Source organism: Microtus oregoni, unplaced genomic scaffold (assembly GCF_018167655.1).
Source record: "Microtus oregoni isolate MIOR12 unplaced genomic scaffold, Mior012 000044F_ref0000062, whole genome shotgun sequence".
Taxonomy (NCBI): domain Eukaryota; kingdom Metazoa; phylum Chordata; class Mammalia; order Rodentia; family Cricetidae; genus Microtus; species Microtus oregoni.
The window spans coordinates 1109340-1125617 of record NW_024543218.1 but is presented as its reverse complement, the minus strand read 5'-3'; the positions used below and the strand labels follow the sequence as shown (position 1 = coordinate 1125617).

The 16278-nt window shown below is 42.4% G+C and overlaps 1 protein-coding gene across 5 annotated transcripts in view; it reads right to left on the bottom strand.

Annotated features, from left to right (window-relative positions):
• Window positions 1–16278, bottom strand: part of LOC121434727 (phosphatidate phosphatase LPIN2) — a 68722-nt gene that overhangs the window by 39379 nt on the left and 13065 nt on the right. The window contains exon 1 of one of the 5 annotated variants that reach the window (XM_041633648.1): window positions 10264–10370. The exons of 3 other annotated variants lie outside the window; for them this stretch is intronic. In XM_041633648.1, the coding sequence (XP_041489582.1) occupies window positions 10264–10365 (102 nt within the window). In that variant the 5' untranslated portion in view covers window positions 10366–10370. Of the gene's footprint in view, window positions 1–142; window positions 148–10263; window positions 10371–16278 lie in introns of those variants that run through there. One more of the 5 variants, XM_041633652.1, reaches the window with a different exon arrangement.

The window sequence follows — 16278 nt, the reverse complement described above, 5'->3', positions numbered from 1 at the left end:
CCTGGAAAAAGCTAATTTTTATTCAGTCAAAAACCTGAGCACCTCCTTCATGCCAAGGCCTTAAGATTCAAAGAGAACCCCTCCTCCCACAGAGCAGGCCTGGATCCCCCAAGAGAACAGGACACACAGTGTCTCAGCTTACAGAACACCCTGTGATGTTGCTGTGGTGGTCTTGTTTTCCTTCTAACGGTCTGTATCAAACCATGTAAACAAGCATTAGAAGGTAAGGCTCTGTCTGCACTGAGTCACACCCCCCCCCATGAGCATTAGATGGTAAGGCCTGCACTGAGTCACCCCCCCCCATGAGCATTAGATGGTAAGGCCTGCACTGAGTCACCCCCCCCCCCATGAGCATTAGATGGTAAGGCCTGCACTGAGTCACCCCCCCCCCATGAGCATTAGATGGTAAGGCCTGCACTGAGTCATACTCCCCCATGAGCATTAGATGGTAAGGCCTGCACTGAGTCACCCCCCCCATGAGCATTAGATGGTAAGGCCTGCACTGAGTCACCCCCCCCCCCCATGAGCATTAGATGGTAAGGCCTGCACTGAGTCACACTCCCTCCCCTTCACTGACTTTCTTTGTTTGTTTATTTCTGAGACAGGGTTTCTCTGTGTAACAGTCCTAGCTGTCCTGGAACTTGCACTTGTAGAGCAGGCTGGCCTTGAACTCCCAGAGATACCTGCCTCTGCCTCCTGAGTGCTGGGATTAAAGGCATGCACTGACTTTTAAGAAGATTAGAAAAGAGAAAAAAAAGTATCTGCTTGGTAGAGTGAAAAAAGATTTCAGGATGAAAAAAGAAAAACCCAAGAAATAAATCCAAACTTGTTCTAGGTGTGGAAATAAATCTAAGGGGCTAAATGAGTGGGAAAAGTGGGGGTCTTGGCAGGTAGAGACAATAGCATGTGACAAAGAAATAGAGTTTGAAAGGCAAAAGTGAGATGGCACATGACCTCAGATCTAGGACAATTTAATTCCAAGGGTGCTGGGTGATGTGGGTGATGGCAGCAGATCGTACTGGAGGATGACTCGGAAGAGAGAAGCCACAGCAACGTAAAGCAGGAGACGAGAGCCAAGCTTGGTGACATGCCGACACACACCTATAATCTCAGAACTCTGGAGGGAGGGGTGAGAAGATCAAGAGTTCTACGCTATTCTTGGGAGACATGGTGAGTTTCAGGCCAGCATGGGCTACATGATGCTCTGCCTTTAAAACAACAACAAAGCAAAGCAAAACAAACAAACCATCAAACAAAAACGGCCAGAAGATGGCACAGCTCTAATGTAGACTGGAATATCCATAGGGACTAGAACCTATGAGAGCTGCTGCTGGCTCAGGGCAGACGCTAAGGGAAAGGATTATGACCCATCTAGACGGAGGCAGGAAACCATCCAGCACATAGCTGGGATGCAGTAAGCATCGATGAGTGACCCAATCTGATTAGATGGGCAAAAAAGGGGCAAATGTGGCCGGGAACTTCCTGTTAAGGTTTAACTTAAAGAATTACTATACCTGATCAAAATTCTTACCATTTATACTATTAATTTAAAGAATTACTATACATGATCAAAATTCTCACCATTCCGGCCCTTTTCTAAAATAGAACTTCCCTTCAATCACAAAAGCACTTAATGACTAAGAAGGTAAACCAGGTTAGGGAGTCAGCCCCATGTGAGTGCCAAGAGTCTCTGCTAATCTTTGCTGCTTCTGCAATTAGTCTGTCATAAAACTGACAACATGTACAGCCTTAGGCACTGTTCTGTGCCTTTCTCACGGGGAGCTTTAGAATCCTTGAGCTGGTGTCTGGGGCTCCAAGCACACCTCCTGGGAGAACAGGCTTTAGCCAATTAGAGGCGCGCTTAAAGGATCTGTGCAACTTTTTGCCCTCTCAGCATCTCTCCTATATTTCTATTTGCCTGGACTGTTTGGAGTCCGTTTCTAAAGTCTGCCAAGGATATGCACATGCCCACACTGTTATAGCCGAGGCTTCAAAAGCCCAGGCCTCTGTTATATCCCTTCAAAACCAACTGGTAAAACTAACATGCAAACAGCCCAACTGCAACTAGCAGAGGTGCTGCTACTTAAACAGTTAGTTGTGTTGGAAATTGAAGCCAGGCCCTGCATATGCTAGACAAGCGCTCTACCACTGAGATAGCTACCAGTCTGTCTGTGTTTTCTCTTTTAACGAGAAGACAGAGGGCCTTAGGCAAAGTGATAAACTATGGTTCCATCAAAGCATATTTTCTACATGTTCTTTTGTTTGGAAAGGTAGGGTTTATATTGACTAGGTTTATGGTATAACTTAATTTGGGATTCTTCTGCTGCAGCCTTGAGTGATGAGATTACAGTGTGCAACATAACACTCACTACAATGTATTTCCTTGAGGGAGTAGAAAACATTACTACTGAGGTCTATCTTCTGTACTGACCACTTTCACTATCTACAAAATAAATTAGCTAGGTTCAGTTGAGTAAGAGTGGTGGTTTGAGTAAGAATGCCCCCACAGGCTCATAAATTCGAATGCTTGGTCACTAGGGAGTGGGACTACTTGAAGGATTAAGAGGTCTGGACTTGCTGGAGCAAGTGTGACCTTGTTGGAAGAAGTGTGTCACTGGGGGTGAGTCTTTGGGTTTCAAAAGCCCAAGCTAGGCCCAGTGTTCCTCTCTTCCTGCTGCCTGAGGATCTGGATGTAGAACTCTCAGCTACTTCTCCAGCACCATGTCTGTGCACGCCACCATGCTCCCTGCCATGATGATAATGAACTAAACCCCTGAAAATGTAAGCCGCCCCCAATTATATGCTTTCTCTTGTAAGAGTTGCCTTGGTCATGGTGTCTCTTTACGGCAATAGAACAATAAGACAGTAAGGCTCACGAAGAGGAAAAAATACTTTGCCACTATAGCAATGCACATTCTTTCCCCAGTAGTGGCCCTACGGTTTGCTTCAGCTTCTCAGCAGGTAAAGAACAAACCACAAAAGATCACTGGTTTCACCTTCAAAAACCCTCAATATTTATCTCTTCACCTTGTCACTTGTCCAATAATTTTCAGGTCAATTTTTCAAAATCCAATACCAGTTTTCCTCTCCATCTGCTATTTTATAAAAAGAGCAAATCCTTGTTTCAGACCTCCTAAATAAGGAAGATGTGGGATCAAGTAGCAAGCATATTCATAACAGACTGTGTTTATCTTAAGAACACAGTAGACCAGGCACTGGGGCAAATACCTATCATATACCTAGCACTTGGGAGCCGGAGGCAGATGGATCAGGAGTTTGAAATCAGAGTCACATAGTGAGTTCTAGGCTAGCATGGGCTACATGAGACCCTGCCTCAAAAATAACAAAAGATGGGGTCAGAGAAAGGCTCCGTGGCTAAAGGATTTTCTGCTTTTCTGACGGACATGAGTTCAGCTGCCAGAACCCTATCAGGTGACTCACAACTGCCTCTAACGCCAGCTCTAGGGATCCAACATCCTTTTCTTGTCTGTAAGCACTGTACAGACAATATACAAATAAAAATAATAAAAAATTAAAGTCAAAGACCAAAAGAGCAAAGAGAGGAAGAAGGGGAGTGGGGAGTAAAAGAGCATGGTGGACAAGATCATGAAACCGGCACGGCTGAGGACGCATGGGTCATGGGGGACAAGACCATGAAACCAGCACTGCTGAGGACGCATGGGTCATGGTGGACAAGACCATGAAACCGGCACTGCTGAGGACGCATGGGTCATGGTGGACAAGATCATGAAACCAGCACTGCTGAGGACGCATGGGTCATGGTGGACAAGATCATGAAACTGGCACTGCTGAGGACGCATGGGTCATGGTGGACAAGACCATGAAACCAGCACTGCTGAGGACGCATAAGTCATGGGGGCATTTGCATCCCTTTTCTCCCATCCCCGTTTGATGCTATTGTAGTTCCATATAATTAAATTATGTCCCTACCTATATTTTCACTCCATTTTTCCCATTTCCACCTGCAGAACAATGTCTTATAATTTAGTTCAAATCTCTCAACTTAAATACTCCTGGTCTTCACGTCCACTATAACAGGTTACCAATGCTGTTACAGAGAACATCTAACTTGGCTAATAATAAGGAGAAATGTAAGAAATAAAATTGCATACCAGGTGGCAGTGATGCACGCCTTTAATCCCAGCACTCAGGAGGCAGAGGCAACCGGATCTCTGTGAGTCTGAGACCAGCACCGTCTACAGAGCAAGTTCCAGAAATGGCTCCATAGCTACTTGGAAATGCTGTCTTGAAAAACAAAACAAAACAGAAGTAAAATTACTAGGATATGTAATGGATTTTTAAGATTTTGAAAGCTATTATTATCAAATTATTATTAAATCGGCCAATGGAATGATTATCTGCTTAAGAAAAATTTTAGCTAAATGTTTATATTGAATCTGTTTTGAAACATATTTTAAGATTTTAAACATCTGTACTTGGGACTATTCAAAATAAACTTTACATGTAATAAAATTCATTCTTTTGTAATACTTGTTTATATGTGTATAAGTGTCTGTATGGAGGTGTGCAGAGGCCAGAAGAGCGTGTCAGGTGTTACGTGGATGTTGCGATACTGTGTATTTTAAGTAAGCATTCATATAATCATAGTAATCAAGATATAGAACAATCAGATTGCTGTCTCCTCTGCGTCCCCTCTGCCCCTCTGTGGTAAGCCCTCCTCCTCCAACTTCCCAGCATGCTTTCTGTCCTCACTCTTGTCTTTTCCTGACAAATACACAAATAGAATCATGGAATATGTAGTGATTTCTTGTATTTAGCACAATGCACCTAAAATTTTTTTAACAGTGTTATATGCATTAGTAGTTTATTGTTGTGGGTTTTATTTTATTGTTTTTTTCAGAGACAGAATCTCACTTTGTAGTCTTGGCTGCCCTCAACTTACTGTGTAGAACTGGCTAGCCCAGAACTCACAGGAGAGCTCCATCTGCCTCTGCCTCTGGAGTGCTGGATTAAAGGAGTGCTCAGCTAGCTGTCTGTTCCTATTACATATTGTTCTGTGGTGTGACTATACTCTAGTTTATCCTTTTCCCCTGGGTGTCCCTGTTCTTGACAATTACAAGGTAAAGCCAACACAAATATTTGTGTAAAGAATTTTATTTGGTTACACACTTAGGAGTGGGACTGCACTGCTTAGAAGTAGGTGTGAAAACAACTTTTTGTAGCAACTATTTAGATTTCCTTAAGGTGCTCTGTTGCAATTTATAGTAAAATAGTCCCACACTAGCCCAGAATGGAGTATAATAAAGGTTTATTTACTTAGGGGTGGACTCACATAAAAAGCAATGATCAGCAGTCCCCTGTGTGAGCAGGGAACTGGAACCAAATCCAGGAGCCAAGGGGTCCGCGCATGCTTTTCATCTGCATCTATAGTTCATGAGACCACGCCCAAAGTAGGCCAGTATCTTAAAATCTCAGGGGAGTTTCTTGTTAAAGAAATCTCTTCTCAAATTATTTTCAAAATGAGTTTACTTGTTTAACTGTACTTCATGTTCCTATGCGAGATGTGCACCTAATGGTCAAAGTGCAAATTCTTCATTTACTCACAAGTCATACATACTTCATGTACATCTATGACAAATCACATATGACCCAAATGAGTATTTTACTCTCACCATCAGACAAGGCGTTATGTCATAGGCTGTATTAGGTATGAAAACCAGGGCCCACAGAGGATAGGCATCCTACCTGAAGAAAAGCAGCTACAGAGAACAGGTCCAGTCAAGTGTCCTGACATGTCAATCACTACCTTTTCACTTCATCTAAGAACTTACTGAGATATGTGTGGGAAGAAATCTCAAAAGGCCATGAAGATTCTCCACATGGTAGCACATATTAAAAGACAGGCCTTTTATTACCAGTAGGCTTAGATATAATGTTATGATCAGAAATATAAGGTTTATTTGTTTGTGTGTGCTTTGTTTTTCAACACAGGCTTTTTGTATGTGTGTAGCCCTGGCTGTCCTGAAACTCACTCTGTAGACCACGTGGGCCTCAAACTCAGAGATCCACCTGCCTCTGCCTCCCATGTGCTGGGATTGAAGGTGTGTGCCACCACTGCCAGACAGAAATAAATGTTTCAAGGCACAAGTTCTCAACTTTCTTCCTCGGCACCCTATCTTAAACCTTCTACTACAATATGATAATTGTACAACTAACCTATTTTTGTAGTGGTCATTGATAACCATAAGATCTCCAAGATAAACACAGAAGTCCAATCCTTGGCTTTCACATAAAGTCACCCAATTTTAGTAAGCTATTTCTACACCCATATCCTCTACTTCAGGGATAACTACCAAATATGCTGGTAGTATAATTTACAATTTCTTTTGAAACATCCTTCTCTATTGGAAATTCTATTTATGCCCTGACCTTTAAGTCAAGAATCAATACGATTCTTTTATAGTCAAAATACAGTCTCAGCATAGGTACAGACTAACATTCGTTTAGGCTGTAGGCCCAGGAAACGGTACATTCAATCTCATTTATCTTCCTGTCTTTATCTTCTCACCCTCTCTCGTCCCCTTAAAAAGAGCCTTAGTTAAATACTACAGCTAAGTGAAGCTGACGCTGAGAAAGTAAACCGTGTGACTTCTGTGGGCTGACAGCCCTTCCCCTGAATCTGATGAGAGCCTGAGAGAGCTCAGAGAGCAAGGAGCTACCTGAATTACCAATAGGGTTTAACAAGTCCATAACACTTCCACTAACAAGGCAGCTACAACACTTGAAGGCCCAAAGTTCAGTGACATTCTCAGGAGCTCGGGATTGTATTATCAATAAGTCTGACAGAACGGGGTCTGCTTTAGAAAGAAAGCGAAACTTAAAACTAAAACTCAACTGGTTTTGGTGAAATTCTGAGTTTGTTATTTGTTTGGGCAACCTGGTTGTATTTTAAAAACAAGTTTAAGGGAAGCAGAACACCTGAACATTCTCTGAGTATCGTCCCCAAGCCACACTTTACATAGAGGGAGACAACTGTTTTATAGTGCAGGGCTCTGCAGACACTACCATCAAATAATCAAGGGATAACTCACTTAAAAGATTAATCACTTCTGCGGTATTTCTGTCAAAAACGTATGCCCCCAATCTAACTGTGTGCTGACACCAAACAGCATGTCTGATCAGCGCTCACTGAACAAGAGTCTATGCAAACTGGGGAGAGTAGGAAGGCTGGAAGAGACTGAGGGCACATGGCAACCAGACAGGGGCTTCTGAAACAGAAAATGTACTTTTTTGTGCTAAAAACAAAACAAAAACTAGTTCTCAGACTCCCTACTGTTTCTGTTTGATAAACCCATTTATGCATGTAAGCAAAGGAAAGTGCAGCAGAACTCAGCAGGGATCCCTCGCCCTGGGTTCTGGCTCTGGCTGCTCATCAGGAATGCTTGAGGAGGCCCTAGGGCCAGAATACAACCCCATTACAGGGACAGCACTGTGCACTCTTCATGTGACTCGAAAATGTCACAGGATTTCAAGTTGAGGATCAGAGGCAGTTACAGTTCCCAAAGTTGAAGGGGACACTTCCTGCTTCACTGTCCTTAAAGAGAAGCTTTCTTCCCGTATAATGTCAGTCTGTAGTGGCCATGGGCCATGCTTTGTTAGCATGTGAGAGTATAAATGGCTGATGGCTTCTTCAATCCCATTCTCTTGTGCCCTTTGACCCTTCAGGTCAATCTCTGCAGGTGATAACAGTTCTGAGGTTACACAACTCTCTCTTCAGGTTTGCCCAGGGGTAATTTTAGGTGATTTTTTTTTCTTTATCTGTTTTTTGTTTTTCATTTTGAGACAGTTTCACCAGGTATCCCAGGTTGGCCTCAAACTCACCATCTTCTGCTTCTGCATACCATACTTGATACCAGATTCTAGGTAAGCTCCCTTCCAGATGCAAAGTTGCTAATGCTAAGATGATCCACCAAAGGCAACGAGGAACAAACAAGACTTCATTAGAGCTAAGATGTTACCCTTAAAAAAAAATAACATCAGCAGGACTGCTTTACCATTTTTTGGAAGGAAAAAAAAAAAAACTTTGGCCAGGATGTTACATAAGAAATTTAGATAATGCCTCTGAAGTACAAAACTGGATTCAAGAAAGAGGGAAAGAAATGTTCTAGAATAAGATATGAAACAATGAAAAATAACAAAATCTGCCCTGTTTTCAAAATGCAATATCACACACAGAAACTCTATGTAAGCCTATAGTTTCCTTTTCCATAACTTTGTAGATTTTGTAACGTAGTAGAATTATGCTAGAATACGTAAACACTGAGAAACAAACGCCTTCCTAAAAGGGTGATATTTTAACTTTGGGCCCTTCGGAGAGTTGTGCCCAATTCTTTCAAGACCAAGCTAGCAGCCTGAGGTTTTGTCACGGCACACTTTAGGTAAGTTTTCTCAAACAGTCTCTCAGGTGCAAGGACCTCTGCTGGGCTAGCAAATACCTAGCACTAGTTCTAAAACAGAAGGGGTCGAGGTGGAGAAACCTCGGCTCATCACAGGACCGGCTGGGGAGAGAGAGCGCAAAGACCACACTTATAAAATGGAACTCCAAACCCACTTCCTCAGTAGTCTGGTAGCCAGGAAAGGGGGACTTCTTGTCTTACTATCCATCCATTCATATGCCTGTTTCAACACTTAGAGCTCTGGTTAGTTTAAAAGCCAGGATTCTTTACTGCACACACCCAGGTTCATACGAAAGTCAAACTCCTAGATAATCATTATAGCTTACCAAGCAGATACCAAATCTAGTATGCCAGCTACTGGCCATTAAGAAAATTCTCTTGGGGTGGGGTGGTGACTCAGGGAACATCAATGGCAAAGGGGACTGTTAAGAAAACGCAGCCTAAGCAAACACCTTTGATTTCCCTTTGAAACATACCAGCAGCAAGACGTCTAAGAACTTGTACTGTAACACAGTCAGGTCTGTGTGCTGGTTAAGTGGCTTTTAGAAACACTTCACAGAGAACTAAGTCTGGTCACATTCTTTCCTCTGATGTTTGAGACTAATGTGCACAAATTCTTATGCATGTATCCTTTATATTACAACAGAGAGTTCAAAATAAAGTTGTCCCTACAGTAGCATCTGACTTGTATTCATATTCAGATAATGCTGTTACAAGCAAGTGAAACATCTGCATACGGACACCAGTGATCTCAGATCCAGAAGCAAGTATCACACAGTAAAACCCCTAACGGGACACAAACATTCTTATAGACTTTTAACACTAAAATCAACTAGGTTAACAGATTTCAGAAGTAATCTGTTTTATGTTTTGTTGACTTCATGCTACATATGCTTTTTTAAAAAAGAAATCAAGGTAATTTAAATTAAATGAGAAGACACAGGCAACATCAAATACCTTCATTTGGAGCTTCTGAGTACCTGAATCTAAAATTAGCTAGCCCCGGCTTCACTTTAAAATAAGGATTTAAGCCGGGCTTCATGGTACTCAGAAGAGTTAAAGCAGGAAGATGGTAAGTTCAAGGACAACCTATGGAACAGTCAGCCTGCCTGCGCTATATACTAGGATCCAGGTGCAAAACGAAACCAAAATAATTCAATAAACTAAAACTGAGCATTTAAATGCATCACTTTCTAAGGCTCCATGGGCAGAGTTAAATGATATTAGCTTCATATCACCTAACTATTTCCTTAAAGCAGACTCTTTTAGAACTCAACTTTACAAGCTGTGTTTGAGTTTGTACCTTGTAGCAAGAGAAAACTAGATTAAAAACTTTCAAACTTACCGCCCCCTTCAGCATTTTTTTTTTTATAGTCACAAGAGGGAAAGCCTATAGTCACTCTTGTGTATCACATACCCAAACAAAAGCCAGTTTCAAGTAGTAGCTTAGCCTACAGGATATTTGACCAGGACACTGAAGTGACTTCTAGTCCCTCAACTACTACCCTAAGGTGCAAGAACAGAGCTCAATACATGTCTTTGAAATCTAGCTGTAAGCGAGTTCTCAGTTTAAAGCAACCACATTCTTCTCTAGGCAGGAAGTTACTAAACACCAAGAAACAGAATAAGGATAGCATAAAGGCAAGAGGGAGAGCGGGAGGCCAGCATTCTGTGCTACAGAACACTTTAAAGACACATTACCACGGCAGCATATCTTCCAAACAAGGAGTAGCCACCACTTTCACTTAGTGGGTGCTGTCCTTCTCAGGACTACCCAGATTCAGCTTCAAGCAAGGCAATGGAGGCATGGGTGAATGGAACTCACCAGAATGCCAGGAGGGGCCTTGTCACGATAAACACCTGCGGTTTTACTGAATGAGCTTTCCTGAGCCTTCTCATCTTCACCGTTATCTTCTAAGTAAAACATCTTAAAACTGAAGAGGCTTATCAAGCATGGCCCCACAGAGCTGAAGGCACCAACAAACAGAAAGTTATTCTGTAGACCATCAAGTACTAACTGTTGCAGACAGGGATGTAGTTAAAACTGAAAGCAAACAGGTCTTTAAAAAAAAAAAAAGCAATGCACACACCACTTTACCAATGAGATTTGCTCAAAATGCCTCAGCCCCATCTCTCCAAAGAAGATAGGCAGGGGCATGGGGCAGGCTGTGCCATGTGTTTACACTGATAGGTACCAAGTCCTGCCCAATCGCAAGACAGTCAACTACAGCTTCCGTCACACAGAACAGGGATTGAGTTAATGATTCCCTAAGCCAATCACATCTTCATCTGTAGAAATAAAAACAGCTACCCAGGGAAGAAAACACTCGTGCAGTCATGTAAGGAAATGATGCACATCTGCTTGGATGGCAACACTGTGTCTCCCGCTCAGCCAGACTTCTACAGTCCAGCTACTAAGTAGTTTTATTCCACTGTACTGGCATGACCCAGTCTTTCTCACAAATCTGGAAGATGCCCTGGCTTGGCACTCTATAAATAACAAAACTAGACTTCAACAGTATGACACAGCAATATTTAAATTCTAGTATTCCCTGGCCAGCTCTCAGGATGTCACTACAAAGTAACCTCATTCAAACTTTTCTAAACCCTAAAACGTAACATAGACAGACACACGTATAAAATATACTTGATTTTTAAGTTAAAACATTTTATTAAAGCCATTTTCTAAGACTCTGGAGTTTATTATAAATAGCCTCTTGCCACATATGCCTACTAAGTTTGCAAACAGGTGAGTACTAAGTGCTATAATAAACTAGGAGTGAAGGTAGCCACTAGATTTGAAAGATTTGGTATTAAAAAAAAAGGTGGTGAAAAATTGTGGTGCATGTGTATTGAAACGATAGTCCATATTCTGCATGGAGTATTTTTATTGATTCTGTGGATTTTTCTACATCATGTAATCAGGTGCACATGCTTAGATGTGCACAAATGCAACAGACTAAGTAAGGTATCCTGCTGTATTACTCTGCTCTTCCTTCTTTCTTTGAGGCACGGTCTCTCGCTGAACTTAGAGTTACTCTGACACTAAGCTCCAGTGATCCTCCTGCAGTGCTAGTACTACAGATATGTACATACAGCTTTTGTGTGAGTGTGCTGGGAACCCAAACTCAGGTCCTGGTGTTTGCACAGCAGGCTCCCTCTTACACAAAGAGCCATCTCTCCAGACCCGCTACTTCTTTGTATAATGGGACTCACAGAAAATTTAAAATTACATATATAGCTCACATTCAATTTCTGTTGTATGCCACTGGTTTTTAGGGCTGTAAGACAATTATGAGAGGGAGGAAATACATTTTACCTAACATGATAGGATTTCTAGGAATCCTATGCAAGTATTTAACTAATCAACTAGCGGATACACATACATTTAATGAGCATATTACATTATTAAGCCTTTCCTTTTACCTTAAAACTTCAACTAAAACAAAAATTTTGACCAAGAAAGGGATTTAAATGCTAACTACAGCAATACTCCACCAAGATCCATACCATGAAGCTACAGTAAATAAAAGGTTAAGAGATGGAGGCGGCTCAGTGAGTAAAGGCACTTACTTACTAAGCCTGACAACTTGAGTTCCATCCCCAGAACTCACATGGTCAAAGTTAAACATAACTTCCATCAACCGTCCTCTGACCTTCATGTATGTACCGTGCTACTCTGCCCACAAAAGAAAACGTGAAAAATCAATCTCACCAACATGAGAAATAGGAAAGCCCATTGTATATTCAATTCATTCCCCAGCTGCTGTCAGGACAATACGTCTGCATTCACCTGCCATTTAATTGTACATCAGTACACAACTTCCTTCCTTCACAAGAAAAGTGACAAGAGTTTTGATGGCCGGAATGTTATGGCATGTGAAAAATTCCAGTCTCTTCCTCCACAATGGGCAGCAGCTCCAGGGCCCTAGCTTCAGACAGGAGAAATAAAACCTCACTCTGAGACGAGGAAGAAATGAGAGGCCGGGGAGAAGAATGGGCAAAACAGAACAGGGGTATTAAGGAGAAATCACCTAAGGTGATGCAAAGTCAGAGGCAGAGGAAATAAGATAAGGGTAAGAAAATATGTAGAAAGAAAGCAGAAAAGCAGAAGGTGGTGTGAGATGGAAAAGAGAAAAACCATCTATTCTAAATACGAGGAAGCTAAGGCCCAGAAAGTGGTAGAGCAATTAGCCAGACGTCACTCACTCAAGGCATAGGTACAGAACATGACTCCCTCAGTTTCTCCAGTTCTTTGTTTGGTTTTGTTTGTTTCGATTGCCAAGCTGAGAGCCAGAGAGGATGTGCTGGGGCGGAGGAAAGCAGCTGACCTGACACGGGGGTGAAGCTCAACAGATGAAGAGCAGGGAGAGTCCATAGGGCAATGGCCGTGGGTGTAACAACTCTGTCTGGGCAAGGTTCACCTCACAAGTCCCCTTTCATAACAGAGCAGCCGCTGGCTTTCCGGCCCACCTCAGTACTGTGTGTCACTGTTTTGATGAATAACTCACAGACTGTCCTGGCTGCAAAGGAACATGTACCGTGGACCCAACAGAGATAAGCTATGACACCACAGGCACACACACCTACAGTTTTCCCCAAGACTGACCTGGTGACACTTTCCATCAGTTTGGTAGGAGTGCTTACCTAACTCTTAGGAAACCCTGGGTTCAATCCCCAGCAAGCAGTCAAATAAAGCAGGTGGGATGGTGCATGCCTGTTCCCTCAACACAGGTGAAGGGAAGGAGATCAGGAAGTCTAGCGCCATCCTCAGGAACATAGGGAGTTGTGAGGCCAGCCTGGGCTAAAGGAGATGCCTCTCCCCCACTCCCCCATTTAAAACACAAACAGCAGCCGGGCGATGGTGGCGCACGCCTTTAATCCCAGCACTCGGGAGGCAGAGGCAGGCGGATCTCTGTGAGTTCGAGACCAGCCTGGTCTACAGAGCTAGTTCCAGGACAGGCTCCAAAGCCACAGAGAAACCCTGTCTCGAAAACCAAAAAAATAAAATAAAATAAAATAAAACACAAACAGCTGAATCCTGAGTACTTTCCTTTTGCACAGCATTTTTACGAATTTTTACTTCCTGGAACTGGTTCCTTAGTTTGCCCAGGCCGGGACTATAGGGAAATGCTACAATGTTAGCTCTTTAGTGATTTTCAAAGCAAAAAAGTGGGGCGCAGGATGTGGTGGTGCATACCTGCAACCCCAGCACTCAAGAGGTTGACTCAGGAAGGAGGTGAATCTGGGCTACACAGCAAGTTCAACAATAGTCTGTGCTATAAAATGAGACCGTCTCGGCGGAAAGGGTAGGAGGAAGGGACAGGAAGAAAGCCTCTAAGACCTTTTTTCAAAGATTTATTAATTATGTATACAGTGTTTTGCCTGTATGCCTGCCTTTAGGCCAGAGGAGGGCACCAGATCTCATTATAGATGGCCGTGAGCCACCATGTGGGTGCTGGGAATTGAACTTGGGACCTTTGGAAGAGCAGCCACTGAGCCATCTCTCCAGCACCTAAAACTTAATTTTTCAAAGAAACAAAGTTTAAAACAATGTCCAGAGAATCAGAATCCTGTTCCGATTCCACAGGCGATATGTGATGCTAGGTAGCATATATACACATTATTAACCCCAGAGGCACATGGGACAACTAGCTCTAGAAGGCTTTTTTCTTCTTCCTCTCCTTCCCCCTGCCCTCCACCTCTTTTTCTTTATTTTAAAGACAAGGTCTCACTATATATAGTTTTGGCTGTCCTGGAACCCACTACATAAACCAGAGATCCACCTGCCCCTCTACTTCCCAAGTGCTGGGATTAAAGGCAGTCACCACCATGACTGCTGTCATGTGCTTAAGCAAGAATAAAGATTTATTTGAAACTTCAAATGATAAAATTTCAGGTAAGGAAATTGTATTAAGTTGACGCAACAAATTATTTCAGGCTACAACCTAGTCTTCCTTTCAATTTATAACAAAAATGACTGAACTCCCTCTAGTGTTTACACTGGAGAACAACAATCCTTTCCTTTCGTATTAACAAGGAACTAGAGAATATTGCATTTTGATTAGTAAAAAATCATCATGAGAATATTTTTAAAAGGCAATTACAAAGAGGACCATAAATCCAAGGCAAATGTGGTGATGCATGCCCATATGTTCACAATGAAGCTGGAGGAAGTACTGCCTTGAATTTGAGGTTAGACTAAACTAAACAGTTGACACCATGTCTCAAAAAAAAAAAAAAGAGAGAGAGAGAGAGAGAGAATTCCATAACCTTCACTTCAATAATTCTATGGCTTCGAGATCACTCATGACAAAGTGACTCACATGAAAAAAGAACCACAGCTCACCTGAAATAAGGATTTCCTTATTCTGAAGAGATCGTCGATACTAAAGCAGTTTCTTCATACAGCTATAATTAGTTACAACTTTCTATTTAAACTATTAAAACAACCTGAAGAGACTGATGGAGAAATTCCTCTAGCTACCACTCTCAGGGTCAGCCAACATCTGTCACCTGTGTAGCAGGTAACAGCTGTATGGTACTCAATTTCGGTGTTTCCTAATACTCTCTCTCAATCTCTAAACTAAACAGAACAGCACCAACTGTGAATGTGTAAGAAGAACACAAAGCAGAAGCCAGAGGGTCCCCTGGTCTTTATGTACATCTGCAGTCATCTCTTTAGTTCCTAGTATATTTGTTGTTTGAGTAGACTTTATATGATAAGGTATTAGATACCTGGAGGAGTATTAAAATGATTCCCAAAGACTAAACAACTTCTTTCAAGACTCCTCATTTACATATAAAATGAACACATTCGGGGTTGAGGAGGTAGCTCAGTGGTACGCATGATGAGGCCCTGGGTTTAACACCCAGTCTGGCCAAAACAAAATAAAGCACATTCTGCATTTTGCTTTGCTGTCTATTGGTGAATAAAAAAGTGATTGCTCAATATTTTCATCTACTATATTCAAGGGTTAATAAATTATTTCTTCTGTGGTGTGGAATACCCTTAGAAAATTGCATGTCCATACCTTAATTTGGAAAGTCTGAACCATGCATGGCTCTGAACTCTAATCCTTCTTGATCAATGGTCTTGGTCATGCTTTCTCTGGATATTTTTGAGGAGTGGCCTGGCTGCAGCCTACAAGCATGTCTGCCCATTAAGAGAGGGAAGCTGGACAGTCCAATTAAGGATCAGAATTATGCTCTCTGGCTAGAGTCTCTGGCCAACGCTACCATAAAATAAAGCCAGAAATAATGAAGAAAGCCTCTACCCAGGGGAAGCAAAGTGTGTGTGTGTGTGTGTATGGGGTGTAGGAGGTGTGGATGTGGGGGGCTTGTAGGGTGTGGGAGGTGTGCATGTGTAGGGGGTGTTGTAGGGTGTGAGGATTGTGTGGGGAGTGTGGGGGTGCATGTCCGTGGGAATGTACGGTGTATGTGGGGGGCATGAGGGTACGGGGGTGTCGGGGGATGTGTGAGTGTAGGGGGTGTGAGTGGAGTGTGTTTGTGGGCGGGTGTCCTTGGCTCTTTTCTAGACACACAGCTTATGTACTATATAAAACTTTATTTCTATGTCCTTTAGCTCTTTCATCTCAACCCAGTCTGCACACGGGTGCACAGGAATGACATGCTAAGTATTGCTGTCATCCCATTTCACAAACAAGAAGTCCTGCAGAAACAGGCGAGATGGCATATGATCCACCATTCAAGAGACTGAAGTGTCTTGAGTTAGGCCAGCCTGGACCACACAGTGGGTCCTGGCTAAAGAAAAAAAAAAGTATTGAGATACAAGTCTCATTGTCAAATTTTAAAATATAATTTTTAAAGTGCGCTGGCC